At 40.2% G+C, this 17,508-nt stretch overlaps 1 protein-coding gene across 1 annotated transcript in view; it reads left to right on the forward strand.

The window, feature by feature from the left end:
* The window catches only part of strn3 (striatin, calmodulin binding protein 3), a 36,860-nt gene extending 22,025 nt beyond the window's left edge, over nt 1-14,835 (forward strand). The window contains exons 10-16 of the mRNA XM_085256813.1: nt 43-90; nt 934-1,055; nt 1,835-2,002; nt 2,081-2,221; nt 2,313-2,420; nt 2,605-2,691; nt 10,320-14,835. Of these exons, the coding sequence (XP_085112939.1) occupies nt 43-90; nt 934-1,055; nt 1,835-2,002; nt 2,081-2,221; nt 2,313-2,420; nt 2,605-2,691; nt 10,320-10,489 (844 nt within the window). The 3' untranslated portion in view covers nt 10,490-14,835. The remainder of the gene's footprint in view (nt 1-42; nt 91-933; nt 1,056-1,834; nt 2,003-2,080; nt 2,222-2,312; nt 2,421-2,604; nt 2,692-10,319) is intronic.
* The last annotated feature ends 2,673 nt before the right edge of the window (nt 14,836-17,508 follow it).

Below are 17,508 nucleotides of genomic sequence, written 5' to 3' on the forward strand. Positions count from 1 at the left end.
TGCTTGTTTATTTCACTGTTGTTGTTGTTTGTTTTTTTCCAGAAGTGCCTCTTTCGATGTGGAACCGATCTACACATTCAGAGCCCATGTGTATGTATCCAAACACACACAGTGTGTCTAAGGCTCTATTTGACTTGATGGTTGAGGTTCCATGGTGTTTTTAACTTTTTCAAGTTACATCAGATTTCTTCACGTTTTAAGTGACACAAGTAATATTTAAAAAAAGTGAGTTGTTTTTTGTTTTTTTTTGTTTTTTTTTAAAGGTAATTTCAGACCTGTGGTGAACTGCTGTTGGCAGGAAGACAGAAATGATGCTTTTTAGTGGCAGCAGCTATGAATAAATGAGCATTAGTAGTGATTAAGACTGACAGGCACCCTGTAGCTACAGCATGAGAATAATCTCAGCAGCAGGAAATATGTCTGAGAAAATGTAAGTCAAACACCAGGAAAAATTTGTTATAAAGTAACAGAAAAGTGTTTAAAAAAATCTGGAAAATTTAATGGACCAAATTGCCAGATAATAGTAGAATTAAAAATAACTAAAATGCAAATAAAACACTAAATCAAAATAAAAACTGTATTAAAATATGTCTGAAAAGTTGTTTTGTTTTTTTTAATATTTAAAAAAAAAAAAGAATTTGATTAAAATATCAGAAAATGTCTTTAACAAACTAAAAACTATCAGTATCATGTTTGGACAAACTAGATTTATAGAACATTTTTGGTATATTATAGTTATAAAGGTCTTTTCACTGCTCATGTCTAAACTTGCTAGATGTTGATCTCACTCACACTCTTTGTGAGTGTAAGTGAGAGATCTCAGTAACCAGCAGGATTAAATGACTGTCGAGGTTACGTGTTTGCACTTGACATCATCCGTAAATATATGTATTTTATCAAACCTCTGGTGATGATGCTCTTTTCTGTCTTCAGTGGACCAGTGTTGTCATTGGCGATGACCTCCAGTGGTGAACAGTGTTTTAGTGGTGGTCTTGACGCAACCATCCAGTGGTGGAACATCCCCAGCTCAAATGTTGATCCCTACGACACTTATGGTACACACTATTTCACTAAGTGAAAGGGAAAAGGTTTAAGTAGTAGTGAGCCCTGCTATAGTTTCGAGTGGCGCTAACAAAAAGAGGAGAGGCCAAGCTGAAGATGGCAGAGACGGCTCAGGTTGGGCAGATATGAAAAGTTAGAGCGACAAGGCTGAGATGTTTGGGCATGCACAGAGGAGAGGCAGCGGATATATTGGACAAAAGACGTTGAAAATGAAGCTGCTAGGCAGGAGGAAATGGGACCACAGAGAAGATTCATGCTGAGTGTGGACATGCAGAGGGCTGGTGTAGCAGAAGGGTATACTAATAATGGGGAGATGATCCACTGTGGCGACTTGTTATGGTAACAGCCAAAAGAAAAACAAGTAAACCGGTTGTCTCCTTTCATAATGATCTCCTTGTTTTTTCAAAAATATAGATTTCTTAGATTACCTCACATGGCTCTGCTATCCCCAAAAAATTTCTTTTTCTTTTTTTGTTTTATTCTTTTCGGTTCCCAAGTTTGAATGTTTTTCTTTTAGGTCTGCTCCTATTAAGGCTGCTTTCCTCATGTCTTTACTTTCTGAACAAAATGCTGGATTTTAAAAAGATGTCTTTACTTGGGGAAAAATACAATTTTTCGGGAACATTTTATTTCACAAAACCTTACAAAGACACCAAAAATGTCTTCCCTTTGTTAAAGTTTTCTCTTTCAATTGGGAATATTTGTCAGTTAGATGAATGTACAGTTATAAAAACAGAAGGCCCCTCTCATTTCTTATCTCTCTTCCAATCAGATCCAAGCGTCCTGGCAGGTTCCTGGTTAGGACACACGGACGCTGTGTGGGGATTGGCATACAGCGGTATCAAAAACCGCCTCCTGTCCTGCTCGGCCGACGGAACAGTGAAGCTGTGGAACCCAACAGAGAAAAACCCCTGCATTAGCACTTTCAATACAAACCATGGTAAGAAGAAGAAAAAGGGTGCGCTTCTTTGCAGGAGGGAGTTTGAACAGACTTGCTGATGTTTACATCTGTCAACAGAGCATGGGATCCCCACATCAGTGGACTTCAATGGTTGTGACCCTGCTCACATGGTGGCATCCTTTAATAGCGGAGACGTGGTTGTGTATGACCTGGAAACTTCCCAGCAAGCACTTGTGCTCAAAGGACAGGGAGATGGCAGTAAGAGCACAAACAACCATGAACAGATATGAGGTGTGTGATGGGTTTTTGAGGACAGTAAACAGTGTTATCCCTTTCTCTCCCTCCTCAGCTCTGTCGGGGTCAAATCATATAAATAAGGTGGTGAGTCATCCCACGCTTCCAGTAACCATCACTGCTCATGAAGATCGACACATCAAATTCTTTGATAACAAGTCAGGTCAGTCTGCAGCTACTCCCCAGCTGTGTCCATCACTCCAAAGATGGTGAGCCTGATTGGTGAGATCAGGTTTCACAGCTCCCACTTCACAGACACTGTGTACAGAGTGACTCAGAATTATTTTGACTTGAGAAAAACGAGTCCTTCTGGAAGTGCTTAGGTGTGCCTTGTGTCCTCTATGCAGGTAAAGTGATTCATGCCATGGTGGCTCATCTGGATGCAGTGACCAGCCTGGCCGTGGATCCCAACGGCATCTACCTGATGTCTGGCAGTAAGTCTCATAAAAGTCTTCCTGGAGCTCAGAATAAAGCATTGAATTTAATTTAGCTTTTTTTAAATTAAATTCTGAAAGTTATTACAGTTCTTCATGCGTGCTGTAGATGGTGACTAGTGAAGATTGAAAGGTTATCTATTAGGGCTGAGTATCGTCACTGATTTCTAGAATCGATTCAATTCCGATTCACAAGGTCCCGAATCGATTCAATTCCGATTCACAAGGTCCCAAATCGATTCGATTCGTTTTATTAGAGACACAGCTAAGGGTTTTGCAATTTTGCATAATTTTAAAAAGTTTTAATTTGTTCAGTAGCATACTGAACAGCAGAAATTAGGTTTTCTTTTCCGAAGTAAGTAAAAGGAAAAAAGAAACAGCGGCCGACAGCGCTGTAAACAACGGCAGTGGGTGATAAGCAAGCAAATAATGCAGAAAACAGATTTTTAGATGGGAAACTATTCCTGAGAGAGGGAGAGCTGTGCAGGAAGTGTGATTTTTATCTTGGTGGAAGCAAAACAGTAAGTAGGAGGGAATTCATGACGATGTCTATGTGAAGCGTAGTTTGGATCATTTTGCTGCGGGTTCAGTCAGAGATAAAACCTGCAGCTTCAGAATCTAGCGCAAAAAGGACATAAACACAAAGCGCGAAACACCAGAATCGGTGAGCTGTCGGCTTTCAGCCCCGACCGTGTTCGTGCCGTCGGGTGAGAAAGGCGACATCTCACTGATTCTGATGTGTCGGCGGGTCCGCTCTTTGCGTTTACGTCTTTGTGCAGAACCCGTGCTCCTGCTCTCATTTACTGTTTTAGCTGTTTGGTGGTTGTTGAAATTTTGTGAGGTTTAACCTGAGATTCTGGCATTTTGGGCAAAATAAATTTATATTTAAAAATCGATTCAGGATTTTAATGAACCGATATCACGTTATCCAAGCTAGAATTGATTTTAATCGATAAATCGATAATCAAAACCCATCCTATTATCTATGTAAGTTAGTTCAACTTTGCTTTGTACCATTACATGACTGAGTATTCTCTTTAGTCTATTTACTTGTACAGCACATCGCATTGATTATCATGTGTGCTCAACTAGGACACTTGCCTCACAACGGCTTTGTTCACAGCTTTAAGTCAAATGACCTGCAGTGCTATATGTTAGACCCCGTCTGCGTATATACCCCTGTCACCACAGTTATTCCTCAATCCTTATGCTCCTCACCTCACCACGAACACTTCATTTGGCAAGCTGGCTTTTCCATGTGAGGAGATTTTTGACTAAGACCCAAGGGCATGCATTTTGTCATGAGCTCTTTCACTCGGGTCACGTTAGTAGAGAAAGTCCTGGGAGGTGCTGCTCTTACACGGCACAATCCTCTTCTCAGAGTCCTTTGACCCAGTTTTAGAGTCGTCAAACCAGTATGCTGCCAGTCCTGCTGCGCTGGCTAGCCAAAACAAAACACCTGTTTCCTCTGTTTCACCGTATAACTAAGAAGCTCTCCTCTGACAGCTGAGAAGCCATTTATGTTTTGTGAGGTTTTCTGATGACGGTAAAAAAAAAAACTTCTTTTTTTTTTTTTCTTCTTCTCAGGACTAACCACTGCATGTATCAATCCGAAATCTACTCATTTCACTGTGTCTGGCTATAGACAGGATCTGGAAAAAGCTGATTTAGTTAACCACCACCTATAGATCCATTACTGACAGTTTGTTTGGCCCTGTCTCACAATCTAAACACAGGTGCCCCCACAGCTCTTCCATCCAAGATTTTCCACATTTCATTTAGACACATTAATCAGGCTTAGTGACAGAGCTCATGGTGCAGGCATTGCCCATCTATGTTTGGATCACTGGTTCCCCAGACAACCCACTGGTGCCTCTCCATATTGAGGTCAGATGTCTTTGGCCCAAGTTCTGTTCAGGTTGTCAGCCCCAAAAGGTGATGCACTTTCCTATCACAGTCTGATAGGCACACCCCCACAAAAACACTTTTGGTGTCTCAGGTTGTAACATTCAGTTTGACATCAGCTGTTCACACTGATTTCCATCCACTGTTTCACTCTGTGTACTTTGACCAAATGTATTAACGAACTGTCAGCTCAATGTGAGGAGTGGTCACATCTTAGCCTATTTGGACAATTGGGGTTTGATAGCAGGATCCAAAGAGCAGGCTGTGATGCGGGTTTCACTGGTCCTGTCACACATTCAAGTACTCAGTTTCTCTGACCTTTCAAAAAATGCCTGCTAACCACAAGTCAGCAGGTCTCTTGTCTTGGGCTGGAAATATGCTCAGTTTCCAGCTGTGGATGTTTGTCAGGGCACAGAATAGCTGCACTCAGTTTCACTTGGGGCACAGACTGCATTTCCACATAATATTGCAATTTTATGTCATGGTGATGGCATGATGGTTGTAGAGCCTGACTGATGTAGTATTTTTCAGACCAATATTTGGTGATTTTTTTAAAATAGGCAATATATATTGGCCAATAAAGCTTTATCTTCTAGACACACAAAATATGAATGGATTTCCCTAAAAATTGTTAGGTGTAATCATTTGAGTCCTTACCAATTCAATTCAATTCAATTCAATTTTATTTATATAGCGCCAAATCACAACAAAAGTCGCCTCAAGGCGCTTCATAGATACAGAGAAAAACCCAACAATCATATGACCCCCTATGAGCAAGCACTTTGGCGACAGTGGGAAGGAAAAACTCCCTTTTAACAGGAAGAAACCTCCGGCAGAACCAGGCTCAGGGAGGGGCGGCCATCTGCTGCGACCGGTTGGGGTGAGAGAAGGAAGACAGGATAAAGACATGCTGTGGAAGAGAGACAGAGGTTAATAACAGATATGATTCAATGCAGAGAGGTCTATTAATACATAGTGAGTGAGAAAGGTGACTGGAAAGGAAAAACTCAATGCATCATGGGAATCCCCCGGCAGCCTACATCTATTGCAGCATAACAAAGGGAGGATTCAGGGTCACCTGGTCCAGCCCTAACTATATGCTTTAGAAAAAAGGAAAGTTTTAAGCCTAATCTTAAAAGTAGAGATAGTGTCTGTCTCCCGAATCCAAACTGGAAGCTGGTTCCACAGAAGAGGGGCCTGAAAACTGAAGGCTCTCCCTCCCATTCTACTTTTAAATACTCTAGGAACAACAAGTAGGCCTGCAGAGCGAGAGCGGAGCGCTCTAATAGGGTGATATGGTACTACAAGGTCATTAAGATAAGATGGGGCCTGATTATTTAAGACCTTGTATGTGAGGAGTAGGATTTTGAATTCAATTCTGGATTTAACAGGAAGCCAATGAAGGGAAGCCAAAACAGGAGAAATATGCTCTCTCTTTCTAGTCCCTGTCAGGACTCTTGCTGCAGCATTTTGGATTAGCTGAAGGCTTTTCAGTGAGTTTTTTGGACATCCTGATAATAATGAATTACAGTAGTCCAGCCTGGAAGTAATAAATGCATGAACTAGTTTTTCAGCGTCACTCTGAGACAGGATATTTCTAATTTTAGAGATGTTGCGCAAATGGAAGAAAGCAGTCTTACATATTTGTTTAATATGTGCGTTGAAGGACATGTCCTGGTCAAAAATGACTCCAAGGTTCCTCACCGCGTTACTGGAGGCCAAGGTAATGCCATCCAGAGTAAGAATCTGATTAGATACCATATTTCTAAGATTTTCAGGGCCGAGTACAATAACCTCAGTTTTATCTGAATTAAGAAGCAGAAAGTTAGCGGCCATCCAGGTCTTTATGTCTTTAAGACATTCCTGCAGTTTAACTAATTGGTGTGTGTTATCTGGCTTCATGGACAGATAGAGCTGGGTGTCATCTGCATAGCAGTGAAAATGTATGCTATGTCTTCTAATGATACTGCCTAAGGGAAGCATGTATAATGTAAACAGAATTGGTCCTAGCACTGAACCCTGTGGAACTCCATAATTAACCTCAGTGTGTGAAGAGGACTCTCCATTTACATGCACGAATTGGAGTCTATTAGATAGATATGATACAAACCACTGCAGCGCAGTACTTGTAATACCTACAGCATGTTCTAATCGCTCTAATAGGATATTATGATCAACAGTATCGAACGCTGCACTGAGGTCTAGCAGGACAAGCACAGAGATGAGTCCACTGTCAGAGGCCATAAGAAGATCATTTGTAACCTTCACTAAAGCTGTTTCTGTGCTGTGCTGAGCTCTGAAACCTGACTGAAACTCTTCAAATAAACCATTCCTCTGCAGATGATCTGTTAGCTGTTTGACAACTACTCTTTCAAGGATTTTTGATATGAAAGGAAGGTTGGAGATTGGCCTATAATTAGCTAAGACTGCTGGGTCTAGAGATGGCTTTTTGAGTAAAGGTTTAACTACAGCCAGCTTGAAGGCCTGTGGTACATAGCCGATTATTAGAGATAGGTTGATCATATTTAAGATCGAAGAATTAATTAATGGCAGGACTTCTTTGAGCAGTTTTGTAGGAATGGGGTCTAAAAGACACGTTGATGGTTTGGAGGAAGTAATTATTGAAGTTAACTCAGAAAGATCAATTGGAGAAAAAGAGTCTAACTTAATATCAATGGTACTAAGAGTAGCTGTAGATAATATTACATCTGTGGGATGATTATTGGTAATTTTTTCTCTAATGATAAAAATTTTATTTGTGAAGAAGTTCATGAAGTCATTACTAGTTAACGTTAAAGGGATGGTTGGCTCAAAAGAGCTCTGACTTTTTGTCAGCCTGGCTACAGTGCTGAAGAGAAACCTAGGGTTGTTCTTATTTTCTTCAATCAGTGATGAATAGTAAGATGTTCTGGCTTTGCGGAGGGCTTTCTTATAAAGCAGCAAACTATTTCTCCAGGCTAAATGATGATCCTCTAGATTTGTGACACGCCATTTCCTCTCCAGATTACGAGTCATCTGCTTTAGGGTACGTGTTTCAGAATTATACCACGGAGTCAGGTACTTCTGATTTGAGGCCTTAGTTTTCACAGGAGCTACAGTATCCAGAGTCGTACGTAGTGAGGAGGTGAAATTATTAACAAGATAATCGACCTCTGTTGGGGTAGCGTTCAGATAGCTGCTTTGCTCTGTGTTGGTACAGGGCATTGGAGATGATAACAGTGGGTGGATTATATTCTTAAACTTAGTTACAGTGCTTTCAGAAAGACATCTACTTTGATAAAGTCTACTCTTCACCGCTGTGTAATCAATTATTGTAAAAGTAAATGTTATCAGGAAATGATCAGACAGGAGAGGGTTTTCAGGAAACACTGTTAAATGTTCAGGTTCGATGCCATATGTTAAAACAAGATCTAGAGTGTGATTAAAGTGGTGGGTGGGTTCTTTTACATTTTGAGAGAAACCAATTGAGTCTAATAACAGATTAAATGCCATGTTGAGGCTGTCATTTTTAGCATCTACATGGATGTTAAAATCACCCACAATAATTATTTTATCTGAGCTCAGAACTAAATTAGATATAAAGTCTGAGAAATCAGACAGAAACTCTGTGTAAGGCCCAGGTGGACGATAGATGATAACAAGTAAGACTGGTTTCTGAGTTTCACAGCTGGGGTGGACAATGTTAAGCATCAGGCTTTCAAATGAATTAAAAGTCTGTCTTGGTCTTTCATTAATTAATAGGCTGGTGTGAAAAATTGCTGCCACACCGCCCCCTCGGCCTGTGCTTCGAGATTTCTGGTAGTTAGAATGGCTCGGGGGTGTATGAAAATGATTGTATGAAAATGAAATTTAAAAATAGTTTTGTTTTATTGACACGAGAAGTCTTGGATTACTTGCTCTGCCCAACTGCAACTTCCCTGTTGGGAAACGGCAACCAGCTGATCCGAGCATACTGCAGTCTGGTGGACAAACTATCCAATGGCAACCCTCTTAACATGGTTGAACGGTCTTTTTTTTTTTTTTTTGTCTCTCCTTCCTTAATTATTTTTCAGTTATCAGCAGAACAATTAAAATTATTTGGCAATACTAAGAAATCGCCTTACCAATATACTGGCGTGTTCAACAATATTTAATCAAGGTTTTAAGGATGACAGCATGTCAGTGGTGAATTCAGTTTCTGCCTAGCTGCTCCTTGCATGTTAGCTTTTTATCCTTTGAGAGAGCCCGGCTACAGTGCATGTAAACATTTATACCATTATTATTACAGACAGTGTGTGGCATAACACTAAACATTGGTTCAGTTCATTGTGGGTTGTTGACATTTCTTTATGGGCTTAATTTATTCTTTTAGAATCTTTTTCACTTCAGAACGCTGGACTTTAAACTGTTTAGAAGTCTCCTTATAACCCTTCCCAAACTGAAGGGCAGAAAGAATTTCTTCTCCAATATCATCTTTTTAAAAGCTTCAAACTGCCAAGAACTTCTCCTGTTGCACAGGTTCTCATACTCACTGATAATTACTTAAGTGCATCTGAGTAGCAGAATCTGGTTGCCACTTACTCTCTTGATTCCTAATGGCGTAGTAGGTTTGGAAGCACTAAGGTTCACATAGTTTTTCTCACTCTCTTAATTTTTTGATACTTAAAATGTTAGAAATGAGAGATGATATGCTTTGTGCTTATATGGCTATGTATGCATTGTAGCTTGTTCCTGTCCTTTGCTAGACCAGTGTTTCCCAACCACTGTGCCGCGGCACATAGGTGTGCCGTGAAAGATTATCTGGTTCCACCTGATTAGTACTCTAAATGACTGGTGTGAGTAACGGGCAGAACAATTACATTCTATTGTAATCTCTTGTAAACGCTACAAGAGATGAACAAAATCAACTTTTGGAGAATTACATTCTCTTCCACTAGAGGGCAGTAAAACTACCTACTCTAATTAAATAGAATGCCAACTGCCAGTAAAACAGAAGACGAAGAAGAAATGACATAACCGTCATGCTGTGAATGAGACAATGCAGTGCGTAATAGCAATAGATAAATATTTGAAAAGAACAAGTAGTCAATCTGACCTGGGCCCTGGAGAAAATTCTGACCCAGATGAAGGCCCTAACATGAGTAGTGGTCAGAAAGCAAAAAAGGTACACTGGGGACAAACCAAACCAATTCCACTCTGCCTGATGCACGGGGGAAAATTATCAATGTGCTTTTTGTGACATTTTTGGTTTGATGGTGTGCTGTGTGATTTTTTTTCTAATGTGAAATATGTGCCGTGGCTCCAAAGGGTTGGGAGACACTGTGCAGACAAATCTGGCAGTAGTTAATTTGAAACATTACAGAGCAAGCTAATTTTACAGCTATTTAAGCACAGAGAGCTAGAGATTAATTAGCTGACCTCTTTCACTCACTTTCTATGTACATAAGATAGTTTGCAGTTAGTCCAGGTAGCAGCTAAGATAGATTAGGCTCAGCGCAGGGTCAGTTTTGATCACAGGAACTAAGCACATGTGCCTTCGTAAGTCTCCTGCTTCTGCTCATGTTATGGCAGTTAAGGCAACTGTATGACAAAACTGTCAGTGCATTCAAGATTTTAATATAACATTAATCGTTTGTTTCTATCACTTCTCAAGTCAAAAGAAACGGAAATGAGTTTGGTTTGTGCAATTAAATTACTTTGTAACAACATTGACATAATGGCTTACATTTTTTTCTTCTCCTCAGGTCACGACTGCTCTCTGCGTCTGTGGAACCTAGACAGTAAAACGTGTGTTCAAGAGATCACAGCTCATCGTAAGAAGAGCGAGGAGGCCATCTACGACGTGGCCTTCCACCCCTCCAAGGCCTACATTGCCTCCGCTGGAGCCGACGCCCTTGCCAGAGTCTACGTATAGACGAGGAAGAGAAGATTTAAACAACAGAAAAAAGAAAACAAAAAAGAGGAGATGACCTCGAGGTGAGGGATACAGAGACAGACAAAGAGAGAGAGGGGCTAGTCTGTACACAAACAGGATTCAGGTCTGTTCAGGTCTCTGAACACAGAATATATATTAATATGAAAGACTGGAGAATCTCCAACGGACAACTGAACAAACACACACAGGTTTCTTACACAAATTTTTAAGTTAAGAGGTGGAGTGGTGTGATCTCCCTACAGCTAAGAGACAGCAGAAACGCGTTTAATGATCAACTTGGAGCAGCTTGCCTGAAACCCATCTGGCCCCTCACAAATCCCTAAGGTAGCTTTGACACTACATGCCTGTCCCTATTCACTAACACTACTGTGACTCCTGATCCCAGACAGAAGAGCTGGAGCTGAGGGCAGACGTAAAGGAAAAATCCCCCCAAAATTAGACCTGGTCAGAGCTGGCCAAGGAAAGCAGCCTGACATCTAGATGAGTTAACCCATCGCTCTTTTATTTCTTACTGTTGTCATTTAGCATCGTAATACGGCGGTCAAATGTAGCACATTAAACTGTGGAATCGTAGCACTACAGTCTACATGTTGTGGGGACATTTTTGCACCTTTCCCCTGTTTCTCTTTCTGTCCCACTGGACTCAATGCTGAGTCAATGCTAAATGTTCAGGCATGTCTGAGTGGAGACAGTTACAACTCGAAAAATGGCCCTCGTGAGAAGTTGCCTGGAATCTGTATTGAATTCACCCCCATTTGGCTAATTTTTCTCCAATAACTCTAAAGAACTCTACTTTCAAGGCAGTTCAGAGCAGGCTTGCAGTCCCGAACAGTTATAATTGGCTGCCAGTGTTTTCTCTATGTTTGTTATACATTATAAAAGCTCTATTACTCCCCAGGTGTTGAAGGTTCAGTGGCATATGAAACCAAATCTAAGCACAACTGTAGTGCATTAAGCAGTCTGCTCTCCCAGTCTGACACTTCACATGAGGTGATACAGCTAGAAATGTCCAAGAGTGGAGCATTCTAATGAGTCTCCAAAGTCTGCACTTTCTCCTACTGTAATCCATTTAGTAGAGCTAACCACTAGTTGAACTAGCAAAAATATAGAGTAGCAAAGAATTCGAGTTGAGTACAGTTTTGTACTGGCTCTCGCCTGCCTCAGGAGAGAGCATATGTAAAACATCCTCTCATTACACTGATCTCCTGTCCAGACAAAACAGTCTGAAGAAACAATTTTGACATTTTCATGGCTGTGCTAAGCTCTGGTAAAACAGGAAAAACTTAAACACCAGTGTCTTTGTTGTGCTTTGTACACACTGCTTCTTCACAGTGTTTACGTGGAGAAGAGCGTCTCTGTTCAGATCTTTTTTGTGTGTGTCACACAGCTACCTGCACAGAAACAAAAAATTGAACTATGTCATAGACTATCATCAATCTTTAAATGCCGAAACACTGAAAAGTAGCAGCTATTTAAGTTGATTTTAGACGTTTGGCCTGTTCAAAATGATTTCCAAGTTGCAAAAATACCTAGTAATCAAGTGTTTTGTGTGTAGTCTAATTCATATGTGCATGAGTTTAAAGTGCATTTTAATTAGCTGCTCAAAAAACATTTGCCAATTTATAATCATACAACATCTAAGCTGTTCCACTGGTGGACATTATTCGAGATGCCCGTGTCCCAACACAGGAAGCTGTAAGCTGTTCTATGTATCATCCATAGTATGATCAGAATAGGGGTACTTGTGTCCATGGAAACACTCCTCCTGTCACAACAATTTCAGCATCTGTTTAGTGACAGTGAAATCATATTAGCCACATTAAACCCTGCTTTAAGACTGCCTGAGGAACTGTACTAAAGAGAAAGCCCGGAGGTTAATCAGATGTTGGAGTCACATCCGAGGGGGATTTTTCCTTTAAACCTTCAGAAACGTCAACCTGAGAACAGAACATGTGATGTTTGAACTTGTTTTTTTCTCTCTTTCACTTTTTAATAATTAAATCTGAACTAAAACTTCTGCAAAGCAAGTTTTACAGTTTGTAAATGGGGAAAAATTAAGAAGAAATATGTTTTGAGCAAACAGAATGGATTTAATATCAGATTTTGTTTTTGCCTCTGAGAATGTTTTGGTGAGAATGGAAGTTTGGTTAATACTCACCGACCTCAGCCTCCTGCTGGGCCTATCAGAGCCCCACGTTTAACAGTGTAACAAGCGGAGGATTCAGCATTACTGTAGTTACATATTTTTGTTTGTGTAAAACAAATCTAGTTTTTATAGTCCTTTTTAATTCTTTTTAAAAATCCACAATATAGTTACTGCCACAATGGATGACCCATCAACCAAAAACCTCACCTCAGTCTGATATGTCAGGACGTCTGGCTTCAGTTTTGGGCCCTGATCTCAGATCATGTAAACACAGGAACTGCTGCTGCTGAGTGTTGAGACAGCTGAGGAGAGGGTCAGCTGTATCTGTTAGTGTCTGTCCTGATGTTAAATATCAACCTTTAATATACATTTGTCCATTCGAGCTAATGTCTAACATGGCACACATTCCAGTGTGAAACAGCAGCTTATCACAGTGATAAGGTGTTTGCTCCAGAGGGTAGAGCATGCAAGTCCAATATCATCAACTGAAAGACTCCAAGCACAAGATACATTTTAATTACTCCACAGTGAAACCTTTGCGTCTTTTACACAACAGCCTTGGCATGTTAACTATTAGCTTTGTCTTATGCTAGAATTAGTTTTAAAAAGTTACATTTTTAAAAGACTTATTTGGCATAAGAAAGTTACATTTATATGCCAACTTAATGCTGGTGTAAGACAGAACTAATTATGTCCTGTAAAGAAATGTACAAACAAAATTAATTTGCATAGAAAATGTAATCCAAGCATACAAATGCAGACCTATGAATAAATGCAAGGTGCCGAATGCTTACTAAGTCATTCTGTTCATTCTAATTTACACTGCAGTATCTAGTCTTTGTCACTGCAGCCGATAAAATCACTGGGGGGAAAAAAGCCTGACCAACTCCTTCCTAGGCCAGTCTTATATGACCTTGTTTATGTAGACTGGATAAAATGACGTGAGGTCATAGCAAAAAGGTTTTACAGGTGAGAACTTCTTGAACTACAAATACACAACTTGCTGAAATGATGCCTTTTCCTCACAGTCAATATATTTGGCATCTAATTAGCTCTGTTTGTTTGTTTTTTAAGAAATGAAGTTTTAAAATGTTGTGTACACTGTACACATGAGCAGTTTGTTATAGTATAATACAGCTGCCATAAAGATCATTTTGATATGGCTGTAATTTTTTTTTTTTTGTTATCATCTGAAGGGAGGTCATGGGTATAAACTACAAAATCTCATCAGGTTGAGAGGTGTTTCTAATATTCTGACCCATCAAAAGTAGTTTTTTTTAAATTATATTTTCTGTACACTCACTTGTGTCAGAGTTCCACATTTTATATGTTGAACCCACAGAACTGACTCATTTGTATACGTGTACACACTCTTACACATGCAAGTATGCATTTTTGACACTATCACTAAGTGGAATATTCTGATATTTGTGAAGACAGATCTTACAGCAAGGCAGCTGTACTAAACACCATCCGTGTTTAGGTACCTATAATAAAGTGGTCACTGTGGGGGGTTCTTTTGCTTTGTTTTGTTTTTTAAAAATTGTTGATTAGTAATAAGCAAATTTAATTTATGTAAAAACAAGTTTTGTCCTCAAACAGGGCAAAGAATAGTTTGATGTACACAGATTTGAACGCAGGGCTGCTCCAGTTAAAGGCCAACTTCCAATAACAAACCGGCAAATAATTGGTTTAATGAGCTGGGAAATGGTACCTGAATGCAGCACGAGCTCAGTTCGAGTGTGAACAGGTGAAGTTACAGCTTTGTTTGGTTCAGGCTGAGACTTCTGCTCCTCCGCCTCCATCATATCGCTTCAATCTTTGAAAAGCTGCTGTCTCACTGGCTGGCCCACAGGGGGAAGTCTAATTTGTTGTTCTGGTTTGTTACGATCCACAGTTTTATTATTATATAATTTTTTTCTTTTATTTTCACCAATGCTACAGTTTACTGTGTAACTCTCGTTTGTGTAATGCATGATTAATACAATAAAATATTTTTTTTAGTCTTCCGAAAAATGAAAAAAAAAATTCTGTTTGCGAGATTTGATGAGTTTTGTGTTTTGTTTTTTATTTACAAACTATGAACAGCAGATTTTAAAGGCTGTACCACATAGAATACAGCTGTTGAAATGTACATAAAATGTCTATAATAACTATTAAACTGTGTACCTGTACAACACCTGCTGCCTGCTCTTCATTCTGTAGGAAAGCACTCGGTGTGTTCAATAGATTGGAGTTCCTTCGGTCCATATACCATCAAATTAAAATTAATCAAATTTAGTCATTGCAACATTTAAGCAATGGAACGCTTGTCTGTAAGCTTTGCTGTCTGTTCTACAGCAACAGCACAGGTGCTACAGTGACTGCTCTTTCTTGTGCTGTTTCATTTTCAGGCAGCGATAAATCAAATGTCAGGTGGTAAAACCACCTAAAGTGATGTAAGGTACTAGTGTTGGAGGACTTGCACTAATGGAAGCCAGAGGTTTTGTTTATTCAGATAATATAACTTTCTTCTTCTTTCTTTTTTTTTTTTTTTTTTTTTTTTTGTCATTGGACAGTCATACTTAGTGCGATGGTACAACTAAACTGGAAACTGTCTCACGTCAGTGTGAGTATGTCAGCACACTTTCAATGGAGCAACAGTAGAAGGCGATCAGCAGCTCCTTTCTGAGGATTTTCAGAAAATGGAGAGGCTGTTGGGCCTTCTTTAAAACCGCCAAGGTGTTTAAGCTCCATTAGAGGTCTGTGTCTATGTGCACACCCAGGAACTTAAAGCTGGCCCCCCTTTCCACGTCCACGGCTGCAGCAAAGACTTCCTGCCTCTGAAGTTGATTGCCAGCTCTTTTGTCCTGGTGATATTGAGGTCCAAGTTGTAGTTTGCACACCAATCCGACAGCCTCTGAACCTCAACTCTGTATGCTGTCTCATCACCACCAGAGATGAGCCCCACCACAGTGGTATCATCTACAAACTTACTGTAGTGTCTGGGTGGGTACTGACACAGTCATGTGTACAGCAGGAGACTCGGTACACAGCCTTGTGGAGAGCCAGTGTTAAGGCTAAGGGCTGGGGAAAGATGAGGCCCCACTCTAACTCTCTGTACATGGTCTGAGAGAAAGTCTGATCCAGCAGCAGGTGGTAAAAGGAAATCTGATATCCAGCAGATATCAGTCTGTCCGGGAGTATCGTATTAAAGGCAGCACTAAAGTCAACAAAGAGCAGCCTGGCGTGACGCCCCTGTTGTTCAAGGTGGGAGATGGTGGTGTGGAGTGTTGTAACACAGGCATCTTCAGTTGATCTGTTAGCTCTGTATTCAGTGGTAATCTTCAGGCACAGGCATCATGTTTTCCTCTGTTTTTAACAATAATGACAATACAAATGAAGAATAAACCGGTGATCATATTAACCTGATCTATGAAAAAGTCGTTTGTAAAATTTCATCTCAATCGAAAGCTTCAGTAAAATTTCCACAGCTGTGAAGTTGCTATACACAGATACCAGGTGAAATAGCGACGGATCTGATCTGATTCACAGGATGTGAATCAGAAAGGCACAAACACTCATCATGGGCATAAATGGTAATTTTGAGCGTTTAGTAATGTCTTTGAACTGCTCTTTTTCCAGGGTGAAATGATTGTATATTATACATCTTTAAAGACTTAAAAAACAAGAACTCGATGTAGCACTTTGAATTTATTTTGGGGGATTATCTCCAATCCACACAGGGTTAAAAGTCAGATAAATCAATTTTCCCTCTCTTCCTGTACTCTCTCTGTCTGGTGTTTTGCCATTGTGGTTTATTTTTTACTTTGGATGTATTCATCAGCACACAAACGTCCTTCTGATACTTTTATCCAAAGCTCCTGAAGCAATTTCCTTGATAACATCTTCAGCTTGTAGTTTGTCCCAGTTTACCAGGATTAGCCTTTCCCCCATCTAGGTACTGTTTTTTTTTTTTTTTTTTTTTTACTGTTTCAGTGAGTATTTAGGCAGCACGGTGGCACGGTGGTTAGCACTGTTGCCGCACAGCAAGAAGGTCCTGAGTTCAATTCCAACACCAGGCCGGGGTCTTTCTGTGTGGAGTTTGCATGTTCTCCCCGTGTTTGCATGGGTTCTCTCCGGGTACTCCGGCTTCCTCCCACCGTCCAAAGACATGCAGCTTGTGGGGATAGGTTAATTGGAAAATCCAAATTGTCACTAGGTGTGAATGTGAGTGTGAATGGTTGTCTGTCCCTGTGTGTTAGCCCTGCGACAGACTGGCGACCTGTCCAGGGTGTACCCTGCCTCTCGCCCCATGACAGCTGGGATAGGCTCCAGCGCCCCCCGCAACCCTGAAAAGGATAAGCGGAAGCGAATGGATGGATGGATGGATGTTTCAGTGAGTATTTAATGGTTAGAATATCGGATTTTCTGGTGTCCCTTAAAGCCTCTCTGTTTCAGGTCCTGTTTCTTTTGTGTGACCACAAGATTTGGTTTTGCTTTTTAGAAATGTAACAGTTTCAACTGAAATGTTTGAAAACAAAAACACACATAAAGACAGGAGACTACATTATAAGGATTTTATTTAAGAATTAATCTTGAATTTTAATTTCCATCTTCTAGATCAGGAAACAGGGAACCATCAGGTTCACTGCAACTTTGTGCAGCTTGACCAGTCTGCAGTCAGTTCGCTCTTTGGTTGATGGCTTCCTGCAGTCTCATTTGAGGCTGTGTTAAGGAATAAACATATATTCTTAGTGCTTATTTTCTGATTATATTGTTTTATGTATTTTAGTAATAAAGGCTTGTAAAGCAAGGCCACTTTTGACTCAAACTAAGTGCTCAGCCAGACTGTAAAACAGGAAGTTAGTGT

Source organism: Mchenga conophoros, linkage group LG19 (assembly GCF_057382185.1).
Source record: "Mchenga conophoros isolate Kocher_MC1m ecotype Shallow Benthic linkage group LG19, M_conophoros_male_GT1.1, whole genome shotgun sequence".
In the NCBI taxonomy this organism is placed as follows: domain Eukaryota; kingdom Metazoa; phylum Chordata; class Actinopteri; order Cichliformes; family Cichlidae; genus Mchenga; species Mchenga conophoros.